Raw genomic sequence first — 12,291 nt, forward strand, 5'->3', positions numbered from 1 at the left:
CCATCCCCAGTTACCTCCCTTTTACCCAATTCTGCTCCAAACCCTCATAGAATCATAGAAACAACCAGGTTGGAAAAGACCTGTAGGATCATCAAGTTCAACCATTCCCCAGCACTGCCAGGCCACCACTGCCCCATGGCACTGAGGCCTCGTCTCCACGGTGTGTGAACACTTGCAGGGACGGTGCCTGCAGCCCTGCCCTGGGCAGCCTGTTCCAATGCCTGAGCACCCTCTGGGGCAGGAATTGTTCCTCAGCTCCATCTAAACCTCCCCTGATGCAGCTTGAGGCTGTTTCCTCTGGTCTTATCACTCATCCCTTGGGAAAAGAGATCAGCCACCTCCTGACTCCTCATGATTCAACTTCTTCAGTATGGCTGTTCCCCATATGGCACTCTTTTAACAACTAGCTCACTGAACATCAAGGAGATTAGTATCTACTCACTTCTCTACTCCAAAAATAAATTAGAATATGTGTATCAGATTGATTTGGCATTAACTACACCTATTTAATAATGCTTTCCCCTCCGCAAAAAAAAAAAAAATAAATCTTGCTCTAGAATGTAATACTGCCATAGTCAGACCAAACAGACCTGAAATTACACCAAACATCTGCTACCACCTTTTGAACATCTGGAAAAGCATAATGTCTGCATAAAGCACAGCTTCTAGTTTGAACAAAATCCAACCTACCAGATACTTGAATTCACATACTGCTTTCTTCTTGCTGTTCTATGATTAAAAAACAGTAAACCCATCGAGCAACTTGATTCACAAGCTTGCAAAAAGATGCAAAATTGGCCTCACCGGTCTCAAAAAAAAGGCAAAGTAACTATGAGCCCTTGAGACGATCCACTCAAAACATAAATCCACTAAATACTGTTCTCTGTTATTTCTGAAGTGGATTAACTCACAGTTCTCAAAGTCTGTATCCTCACTGCAAGCCACAGAGATCCCACTATGGTATTCAGCTGAGAAGACCTGCCTTAATCTTACACATATTCGATATAATAATTAGCCAGGTAGGATTCCCCTGCCATACTTTGAACAACTTCTATCATGTAGCCACCACAAGTCTAAAATACAGTATTAAGGCCAAGTTCTCAATCATTTTGCTGAACGTCTTGCCACTCCACCTTCTTAACCACAGCATCATCCCCCTCTCTTCCTATTCACTTGTTCCAAATCTCCTCCTTTCCCTGCTGCCCAAACCACATACATATCTTTGCTTTCCTTCAAAATAACTGTGACTCAGCCACATCATTCTCATTTTGCACACACCTGGAAAAGTCATTTACCCCTTATCTATCCTATTAATATGGGCTTTACCCAAGGCCCTTCAAAAATGTAATACCAAGTATTTCCCAAGCCATCAACTGGAACAGACAGAAAACCCAACAATCACCTTTAAAATAGCTACATGGAAGTGTAAAGATGTCAAAGTAATTCATAGAGTCATGGTAAGAAATGCCAGCTGAAGTGAGAAGCCTTAAGTATCAACACAGGATAAGTCTTCGCATGGAGCAGAGCCAGCTTAGGCTGCTCCCCCTCTCCAGTCCAATCACTGCTGTCTCTGACTGCAGCTTGCTCGTCCTCCAGCTTCTGGATAACTGAAGACACCATACTGAAAAATAAGTCTTTTTCCTGCTATTTCTTTTCTTCATCAAACCCACTGGATCAATCCTTCCTTCTTAACAAGTTGACATACCCATTCATATCACATCTTAAAAGGTTTTTGAGCTAAAAGCACTATAACTGATCACTTCAAAGTCTGCTCAGTTTCTCAAGTTACGGTCACGTTAGATACGCCTGTCATGGTTAATAATCCAGATTTGGGGTCCTTTAACAGAAAAGCTTCTAAGAACATCAATCAAAAATCCACCTAGTTTATTTTCCACAGGTCAGGGGCCTCCATCTTCTAATACAAACCCAGGTGCTACAGATAAATCAACTTCACCCCTCATCTTCAGCCAAAGATGCTCCTTCCCTTACGCATCCACCTAGCCTTCCCAAGACTCGTCTTTTTTGGTATAGTCTGGTACCAGGCATCTGAATAGTCACAGATAAGCTTTAGGCCATAATACAGTGGGGACCTGCCCTGCTACCTCTTGAAGCTCTTTAAAAGGCATTAATCAAGCCATAACTTTGTACAGAAAATGTCAAGATACTCCATACTTTCTCAATAAGAAGGCATGGCAAAGTGCTTGTGTCTAAATTCTGGGACTAAGTAAGAAATTAAATTAAAAAAAACCCAACAAAATATTACAGTGCAATTTTTTGTTAGCTTTAAGAAATAACTGCAATCTCTCCCTCAAATCCCATAGTTGCTTCTGAACCGGTGTTTGAATACAGTGAGAAAAACATGAGGTGTGAAGGAAGAAACACACACTAGTTTTTGCTCAAATGTGCAAAATCATGATAAATACTAAATAGTCTCCTGAGATCTAGGGATGCAGTTCACATCTGAGCTTGCCCACAACTGTTAACAGCATTGCAGATTGTCCTGCAACAGCAGTGTGCTCCAGATCACGCCGGGGTACACAACAACCACTGCTGTACCTTATTTTTTAACTAGAAGTACCAATATAGAAATCAAGACCTTCTGCCATGCAGACATAATGGTTTTATCCACTACAGGGGGCACACAGGATGTGTTATGTTGAATACAGACGTTACAGTAATGCCTTCCTCAAAAACAGTTTCACTGCCACTCTAGAGATGGAAACCAGAGTTTTCAACCACTTCCACCACAAAAGAAAGTGTTCTGTAAACACTCACTGATAACCTCCACCTCCTACCAATATTCCTCCTTTTTCTGACCAAATTAAACACAGCAACCCAAGAAATCAGCTTCATTAATGCAGAGTTACGGCTGTCCACAGCATCTACTTGGAATGGATTCAGCCAGTTCATGCTTTCCTGTTTCAGGAGCTTGCAATGCATACTCCAACAGCCCATATGTCTATCTCCTTCTAAAACCATGTCTAATATCAGACTGAGTTCATTAACACCCCTGATTTGCAACACCTTTGGCTTCTCATGCCTTATTATGCAGTCTGCTACCTAAGTAAGACACTTGGCAATGTACACCCTCTTCCTTGAGCTGCTCAGAGAAGCTGAGCATGGCACCCATCTACCGCAGACCACTGAATTTTACCCATCCTTTTACCTCTTAGTCCAATGACACCAAATACCCTGGGTACTGCTAGAAGACAGAGAGATGGCTTCCATTAGCTACTGCTAAATCTGGAGGCACGCAATTACAGGCATATGGGTACAAACTCGTATTTCCATTAGAAATGAAACAGCTTTGCTGAAACAGATGTTCTGGGAACAGCATAGAGACCACCAGGCAGCCTGGAGGACAGCAGACACAGTGGAGAAGGACTCCCGGAGCAATGCATGCATCCCACTGAGTATGAGCATGGGAAGATCAAACAGGGAGGAGGAGATGGTTTTACAACATCTAACATTGCCTCTTTTCTCAGTTTGTCAATGCTTCTATGCAGAAAAATACTACAAAACCAATCTCCCATCTAGTAGAGCTAACTTGAAGTGAAGCTTAAACTCTTTTCTTAAGTTACAGAATAAATTATTTGATTACAAGCCAAAAATACTTACTAGCAGACATTCCTTCTCTCTTTAAAATGCTCTTGAATTGACAATCCCACAACAAAAATAGGAAATACATTTTTAATGTGACCGATTAACATTTTAGCTCCCTTTGGAGCATTATATCTTACCACCTGAAGGTGAAGATTCCAGACTGCTGACATTTCCTAAAACTGCATTAAAGTTGAAGAGTAAGTTTGGGTGTTGGCAGAGCACAGCGCTTGCTGCTCTGCCCTGGGCACGGAGTGCAACTCTAGCCACGCTGGTGCCTTCTGGCCTCACCATCTTTTACAACATAAAAAACATCCAGCCATTTTTATTTTTTTTTTGATGGTACTGAATTTAAGAGGAAGACAACAAAAAAAAATCTCAACATGACCACAGCAACCTCAACACTCCTATAAGCCATTTAACAAGCAAAGAGAAGCCTGGAGTATGCAAGTACTACAATGGTCATGGCAGGGATTGGTGGTCATCTCCTCAAATGTCCCATGTTGACACAGAGTTCTTCTCTGTGGAGCTTGTGGAGGAGACTGCACTGGGAGCCTGCCAGCTGTGCTGGCAGCCACAGCAATATGGAAAGCTTTCACCTCATCTGAAGAGATAAGGAGAAATGATTCCTCGTCCTGGTCAACTTGAGGTTGGCTTACATTTACACAGGATTGAACCCATCTTACAAAGCAGAAAACATAAACAATGTGTATGGTCTTGGTACAGAACAAAGAGCATCTCCTCCTCTTCATCAGTAGAAACTAAAGAGTTTCAAAGAGGATTCAGACCCTGCATTTGCACCCATGAGGGAGATCTGCAAAGGTGATGGAGACCCAAGCAAGGCAGCACTGGAGCAAGGCAGGAAAACATCACAAGGCTCATAAGCCCTCCTTTAGAAACATGACTCGTCCCTCTCTCACCTAAAGTTGCAAAAGTAACCAAAACCGTTTACCCTACACACCACACCTCTTACCTCTCAGCCAGTTCTGTCCCAATACACACTTTACCACACTAACAGGGGAAACAGCTCCCATTGTTCAAAGTGTTACACAGATTCTGGCACAAGTTCTAGAAAAGGTAAAATTAAATTGTGTCAGAACTCCTCCAGCCACGCCTGGAGCACAAAAACCTGTTTCAGGTAACTCTCTGCTGGTCCTCCCCTACAGCACTCTTGCGCACCTCATCCAAGTGATCTTTGATCTCCAGCACCTTCCTTCGATGCTCAAGGATCTCCACTGCCTCCTTACTACCCTCTTTTTGCGGGCAAAGGGTAAAAAGAGGACAAGCAAGCAACACTGAACACTCTTCATGCGCACATGCCTGGGCTTGTGTGTATCCCAAATCCTTTCCAAAAGCCCTTTTTTAGACAAAGCCACTACGATGCCTATTTTTCCCCCAGAGAACAATCTCTTTAAACTCAGAGAGATTTAAGTAATAACATTAAAATGATGACTTACCAGTCTCTCATTATCTTCTGAGGTTCTCTGGTAATGAGCTGCTAAAGCAACATAATCCTGCGCCTGCTTGTTACACTCTAAACACTTAAGTCCATGACGGATTAGTCTCAATGGGTCCGTATAGAGAGGCAAGGCTGGCTGAGTGTTAGCAGAAATTCCTACCCCACCTCCTGAGGCAGCACTGGGCTTACGTGAAGGAGAGGGCGAGTGCAAAGTCTGAGGAGCCAGAGAGGCTGAAGAGCTCATAGGAGAAGGTGAAAACATTTGGTCTAAGGAAATTGGTTTCATTAGCAGCTGAGAACACTGCATGATAAATCCTTTGCTCTTATGATCTCTGGCATGTTTAAGCAAGCTACACTTATTAAAAAAAAGTAGCATAGTTGAACACTGAGTGCACATGACTTCGATATGAACACTTCGTCTACTATAGTGTTGAGTCAGGCTTTTCTCTAAGGCAAATGAGTCCCCACATTCCAGGCAACAGTACCCAGAGGCAGGTAAATTAATACTGGTGTCAGGTGGAGGACTAAGGTTTGGAGTATAGATCGGCACTGGATTGGCACTGTGTAGTACTTTATTAAAAGCTTCCACGATGACAGGAGCAGCTTTCTTGACTTGATGCACCAGGGGCACAGACATCTGTGTCACCTGAGGCTGACTTCGCCTCTGTGTGGATGACTTTGCCGTAACAGAAGCAGCAACACTATGTGGGACCAAGTTGAGATTTGCCAAGTGCACGGCTTTGGGAAGAAGGCTAGAGGTGGTGACACTGGATGGTTGCATCACGATACCCTGCTGCTGCCTCTTAACACCTACTTTTATGGCACCACTGCCGCAGTTTGGCAGTGGAGATAAAGACACAGTACACGTGCTGTTTGCAGCAATATCTGTTTTCATGCTATCTGCGTAAGGACTTGTTATGCTTGACAGCTGGATAGCCACAGTAGCCCCATTTTTGGCCAAATTCTTGCTGGCCTCGCTTTCCATAACTACACTAGTGTCAGGGGATGGAAAAGATTTTATAAACTCTTCAGCAGATGACGTTTCCACAGGCGACTCTTCTGAAGATTTGCCCAACTCATCGTTTTCTGGCAAAATTCTAGTTACAGTTCTTTTAATTTCACCAGAAGATGTCTTGATAGTCTTTATTCTAACCTTGGGAATAGCTGGCGGAGAGCCAGCTGCCAAGGAAGGAGAGCCTTTCCCACTGCTGTCACTGCACACGCTTTGAGGACTCTCGGGCTGCTTGCTGGCCTTTCTTACCACCTCTAAAGGGCTTCGGGGACTCTTTGGTGACTTGGGCATTTTTGGACTTCCCTTCATCCCGTCCTTAAAAGGACCAGGTTCCTTGGTAATATTTGGTTGCTCGCCTTTTGGAATACATGCAACCTTTTTGGCCTGAAGAGCTACTAACGCTGCCACGCAGGATGACAACTTTGAATGAGTTGGCTTTAACCTCTGGCGAGGTGGTATCGATGAAGACATGTTCAGCTCGGGCACAGACCCCTTTTCTCCTAAATTATTGTGAGGGAGGTCTCCAAACACCAAGCCTTCTCCAAGAAAGCTATTGGTATCTACCAAGTCCTTGCTTGACTCCAAAAACCTCTCTGCTGCTTTGTCTTGTTCTCTCCTGCTCATTTCCGGCCTATTTGCCGGCTGGCAGTGCATTTCCATCTTTTGTTCCTTTTTACAGTATTGATCAAACATGCTCAATTCAGGCTCTGGTACCTTTCTAAGATGATCTAGTACTGAAGCTCCTGTTGGTATATACATTGAAGGTGGTGGAAAATACGGGGTTTGGGCATGTTTGGGTTTATCACCGATGCTGTTCTCTTTGAATGCATCCTCTGGTTCAGGACTGGAAATTGGGCTAAACTGACTAAATGTTGGCAAAGGCTCTGACTTGGACTGCTCCAGTTTATCAGAGTAACTTCTTGAGCTGTCGCCATTAATAAAAGTTGTCTCAAACTTGCCATAATTATGGACTAAAGCGTGAGCCTCTGATGGCAGATCAGACCCACGAAACCCATTGTGTAGCAGACCAGTACCAAGATGATTCCCCTCTTTTTCTGCTTCAAAGGACTCCTGGCGACTCGTGTTCTTCACTATCACACTCACAACAGGAGCATCGGAGTGGGATAAGGACACATTCTCATCGATGCAGATTCCTGATGACTTCAGGTGATTCTCATTCTCCTCCCCAGCTGGTGGGATGGTCTCCTTGGCATCAAGGCTCGTCGGATCAGGGATGTCAAAAGCAGCCAAGAGGTCATCAAAGTCTGGGGTTTTCATGTCCCCCATTATGAAAGCTATAATTAAAATACAAAAAAATTCTTAGTCAGGTACATCTTCCCCAAGGACAGACTTTGTAAGACTAATTTGCATAAATCTTATGTGACAAAACCCACAACTGCCCAAAACACTAACGCAGCAGGTACAAAGGCTAGAAACATCTGCAGCAGACACTTTAGTTTCTATTTTAACTATTCCAAGATTGACTGTTTATACACAAAAATATTAGCCGAGCTTTTTCAACACAGCTTTCAAAACAGAAGTGCCATTTGTAGGGCATTACAGAGAAGGAAACTCTCCTGACCTTGCTGCACATGGAGGATCTGCAAAAGCTCAGGTCTCATCCTGCTCAAGCTGGCAGGGGCAGGTGACAAGTGGCAGGAACTGTTCAATCCTGTCCTGCAACACAACCTGCCCCCTCTGGACTGTGACCAAAGCTGCTCCTGGTGCTGCACGCAACATGCAGAGTCCCTGAGAACAGAGCTTGTTCAAACATGACCCTTTAAATGACACCAAGCTCGTGCAGGGGACATGTTTTCACCCTGTCAGATGCAACTCTACTCCAAAACAGCCACTGTCATGAGCCTCCACAGAAAAGATCCGGAAGTACATCAGTGCTGGGTTTCTTTTTTGTTTGGCTGGTTTTTTTTTAAAGCTAATAGGCAACAATCACTGCTGATTTCTCAACAGATTCTCTGAAGAATTCAGTCCTACTTCAAGGAACAAAGGCAGCGGTAAACAGGTGGCCCAAGAGAAATAGGCCAGAGAAGTGAGATGACTCCCACCCAGAGCAATTTGTACAATAGAAGTCTTCAGTAAATATTTCAATACAGCAGCTTAAAGCATGGTAAACGAAGCAGGATTTATCTGAAACACACGCAATCCTTAATTAAGGAAGGATGTGAGGCAAAACTGGCCAAAGACAGAATAAAGGATCATATTCAAATCATAACAAGAAATGGTGTTCCCAGCCAGCTCTCTCTTTATAAGCCCTCCAGAAGGTTAGTGAAGACTTAGATGCTCACCACAGAGACCTATAACAGCCATAATGAAGCTCTGATGAGATGCATAATGAAAACTGACAGCACAGAATTACTTGAACATTTGTGTTTGCTATTGTCAGGGATAGTGGTTTTCCCCTGCTTAATCAAAACATTTTCAAGTTGGGGCAATATACGGACTTCCCAAATATTTTATACATGTTCCATTTAAACCCCCAATTTATGTGACCTGATGCATGCTGTATGCAGGGGAGGAAAAAAAAACCTCAAAAAACCAACAGAGTGTCAACTGAGCCAGCAGAGCACCAGTTCCTTGGAAAAGAGCACCCACAGGCAAGGTAAGTCCTGCCACGCTCACTTGACCTGTGCCGCATCAGAGCTGCCAGTGCCAGTGGCAAGTGAAGGAGACAGAAGGTGGCAAGAGCCCAGGAGAAGGGGGCAGAGCTGGGAGGAGAGGCACAGGAAGAAAGAAGGACCCTGGGACAAAGTGGAGGGAGACAAAGGAGCTGTTTGATAGAGGCCACTGATTTAAGGCTGCTTTCATTACTTACAATTGGGTTTAAATGTTTGTGAAGTGTCACATTAAAACTGCAGGTATGGGGAACACTTTACAGAGCTGGACCAGGAAAAATCACTTCAGCTTTGAACAAGAGGACACAACGGTCTTTGAGCTTTAGTTTAGCCATGCCTCCAGACAAGCCCCATAGGTGTTGCTTTGGTTAGTGTTGCTTTGGTTAATCTACTGCGAAACATTCTGTGGAGATTTACTTGGCTTAAGAGTGGCTCACTGTGGTTTAGCTTAAACTTGTTCTCATTCTTAAATTAAACCACAAATATGAATGTCCACAGACAGCTGTGCAGTACTTTACAATCCCATCCCTAAGCAAGGTAGCTCGGCTGGAAGCTCAGAAGATTATCCTTATGCTTCACATCACTAGCACTTGATAAAGACTTCTGAAACATCACAGATTACTGCAGTTGGCAAAGACTGTTGACCTAAAACTTCTTCCTTTGGTGAGAAAACTTGCGCCAGCTGGGAGACAGCAAGGCACCACTGAGCTCCCAAAATTTCTGGCACACAAACCCTTCCACAAGGAAGACATTTCATCCATAACCTGTAATGCTCAAGGTTTATATAGAGAAAAAGGAGCTTGCCAATCGCTCTTGACTTTTCCACCTATCCACTTCTTTGGACGCAGCACTACTTTAAAATACCAGACAAAATAAACCCAAGGTATCTGCAACATTACAAAATATGCTTTTCTTGGAAGACATGGTGCATTTTCAGAAGCTTTCGTGTACATCTTTGAGTCCTATGAAAGACTATCCTACACTCTGCTATTATGAGAGCACAAGTCTCTACTCAAGCATTTCTCCTCAAAACTGCATCTTAAACATGTCACACATGAAGCTAAAATTCTCAAAGCAAAACTTGACTCAGATTCTAGAGAAGACCAAGTAGGTACCTGGCTGACAAAAGTGACTTTTAAGTGAAACAAATTTAAAATTTTGACTAAACACCATTTATTTCTGTTCTCAGATAACAAACAGAAGCATATCAAAGGAAATTATGTCAAAGCCTCCTGCAAACTATTTTGTGAGGAAAGACGAAACCTCCATCTTTCTTGTGCAAAGGACTTGCCTTCAAACCCAAGCTTGAAATCGAGTTTTCTTTCTCTGCTTGCCTGTGAAAACATGGAGGTTGAGATTTCCAAAGCAACAGAAGAGGTGAATAAAATGAGCAAAGAAGGAGTTACAGAGTAGAACACATGTATTTCAATGTGCAAAGCCAACCGCGCTATAGCACGTTTCTCCAAGGAGCATGGAACCTAGAAGCCTCCAAGCCATCAAAAACACCCCTGTGAACTTAGTTGAGGCTGTTTGTACAACCTCAGGGCTGTGGCTGAGCTTCAAGATGTGGCAGCCAGGCAGAGGCACCACAGGACCAGCACACCACACATACACCGTACAAACCTTTCGCTAGCAGTGCTATTCCTGGGGCTTCTCAGAGCTCTGCAGTAGCTCCTCTGGAGCATTCAAACCAGCGCGTACCATGCTGCTCAAGAAGGAGGTTCAAGATTGCCACCTAAAAGGAAAGCATGAAAATGCAATTACACCAAGGTTAAATAATACAGGAAAATAACGTTAACAGTAAATATTGGTAAATCTGTAAAATAGCAGTGAGTTACATGGGAAAACATCGGCCAAAGGCTGCTCTCACCAGTCCAGAAGAGGGCTTCCTCCTGGAGGGATGGCACCTCCTGGAGGGATGGCACCTCCTGGAGGGATGCAGAGGGGATGTGGAGAGGGCTTGCCTGCCAGGGAATCATCTGGGAAGACAGAGAGCAGGAGCAGGGCTTGAGGAAGCACAAGCAGTACATGCCAACTGGGAGCAGCCAAAGCAGACCAAGGCAGAGGCCGCCCAGGGGCTGTCAGGGCCATGGGGAAAGTACAGGAACGGGGAACGGCAGCTGGTGGGAGATTAAACCGGAGGCTCCAAACGGGCCCCGGTGCTGCAACACCCACTGAAGTTGCAGGAGCCCCGTTCGGTATCACTGCTACGAGCGGGTCCGGGAGCTCGGGGTCACCGCCCGTGGCAGCGCTGCTGCCGTCCCCAGGCGCGACCCACCCAAGACAAAGGCCTGGGGCCTCCCCGGCCGCCGCCCGCTCCCCCCGGCACTGACACCCGGCGCGGCCCCGCGGCCCCGGCTGCACGTGGGCAAACCCCGCCGAAGTTAAGTTTGTCCCAGCACCGCCGGACCGGGCCGCGCAGCGCAGCGCCGCGCCGCACCGCCGTGGGGTCCGGGCCGGCAGCCGGAGCCGTGACCGGAGCTGCCGGCGGAGCCGGGGATCGGGAGGTGCGGAGAAAGCGGCGGGCGCCCCGCGGGCCGGAAGAGCCGGTGCGGCGGGCAGACGGGCGCGCAGGGCTCGGTGTGCCGGCGGCGGGGCCGCCCGCCCTGCCCGCGGGGCGGCAGCACCCGCCCGGCCGGCGGGAGGGCGCAGGGAAGGCGGAGGGCGAGCGGGAGGGGCGTGCCCCGGCGCGGCCAAGCCCGAGCGGGCGGCACTCACCCACGCGGACTGCTCCTCTGAGGGCCCCGCCGCCGCCAGAGCCCCGCACAGGCCTCACCCCGCACCCGGCACCAACGGCCGCAACATGGCGGCGAGCGCAGCGGGCGGGGCCGGGAGCGGGGCGGGGCCGGGCCGGGGCACAGCGGACCGCCCCCCGCGCCGGGCCCGCGGCGCCGCCGGCTCGGCCTCCCCGCCCGGCGGGGCCCAGCCAAGGGCGCTGTCAGCCGGGGCGGGAGCGCCGGGCAGGCTCGGCAGCGGACGGTGTCTCTGTGCCCAGCGCCCCTCAGGCAGGCCTGCTCGGGGGGCGCCCCGGGGGCCCCTCACGCCTCCGAGGGGCCGCGCTTCTCCGTCTTCAACGTTTTCTCACCGAAACCTCTCTTGTAGAAGGGCGTCCACTGCAGTCACCTCCCCTCGTCTTTTATCTCCTTCCTCACCGTACCCTGCATCAACACCGATGTGATTTTGCTTACAATTAGGCAAAATGACCTGGAATTCATAGCATCATAGAATCCCAGACTGGTTTGGGTTGGAAAGGACCTTAAAGCTTAAAGCTCCTCCAGCTCCAGCCCCTGCCACGGGCAGGGACCCCTTCCACTGGAGCAGCTTGCTCCAAGCCCCTGTGTCCAACCTGGCCTTGAGCACTGCCAGGGATGGGGCAGCCACAGCTTCTCTGGGCACCCTGTGCCAGCGCCTCAGCACCCTCACAGGGAAGAGCTTCTGCCTAAGAGCTCAGCTCAGTCTCCCCTCGGGCAGGTTCAAGCCATTCCCCTTGGCCTGTCCCTACAGGCCCTTGTCCAAAGCCGCTCTTCAGGTTTCTTGGAGCCCCATCTAGGTATTGGAAGACTGTTACAAGGTCTCCTGGATTAATCACT

The 12,291-nt window shown here is 47.2% G+C and overlaps 1 protein-coding gene across 7 annotated transcripts in view; it reads right to left on the bottom strand.

The window, feature by feature from the left end:
- Positions 1-11,512, bottom strand: part of LOC136019151 (zinc finger protein 592-like) — a 40,535-nt gene extending 29,023 nt beyond the window's left edge. Inside the window, exons 1-4 of one of the 7 annotated variants that reach the window (XM_065689046.1) lie at positions 11,420-11,512; positions 10,540-10,680; positions 10,325-10,436; positions 5,058-7,366 (exon numbers count right to left, since the gene is read on the bottom strand). In XM_065689046.1, the coding sequence (XP_065545118.1) occupies positions 5,058-7,358 (2,301 nt within the window). In that variant the 5' untranslated portion in view covers positions 7,359-7,366; positions 10,325-10,436; positions 10,540-10,680; positions 11,420-11,512. Of the gene's footprint in view, positions 1-5,057; positions 7,367-10,324; positions 10,437-10,539; positions 11,131-11,419 lie in introns of those variants that run through there. The other 6 variants (XM_065689049.1, XM_065689047.1, XM_065689045.1 and 3 more) reach the window with 6 other exon arrangements.
- Between the last annotated feature and the right edge of the window lie 779 nt (positions 11,513-12,291).

This window comes from Lathamus discolor, chromosome 8 (genome assembly GCF_037157495.1).
Source record: "Lathamus discolor isolate bLatDis1 chromosome 8, bLatDis1.hap1, whole genome shotgun sequence".
Lineage (NCBI taxonomy): Eukaryota > Metazoa > Chordata > Aves > Psittaciformes > Psittacidae > Lathamus > Lathamus discolor.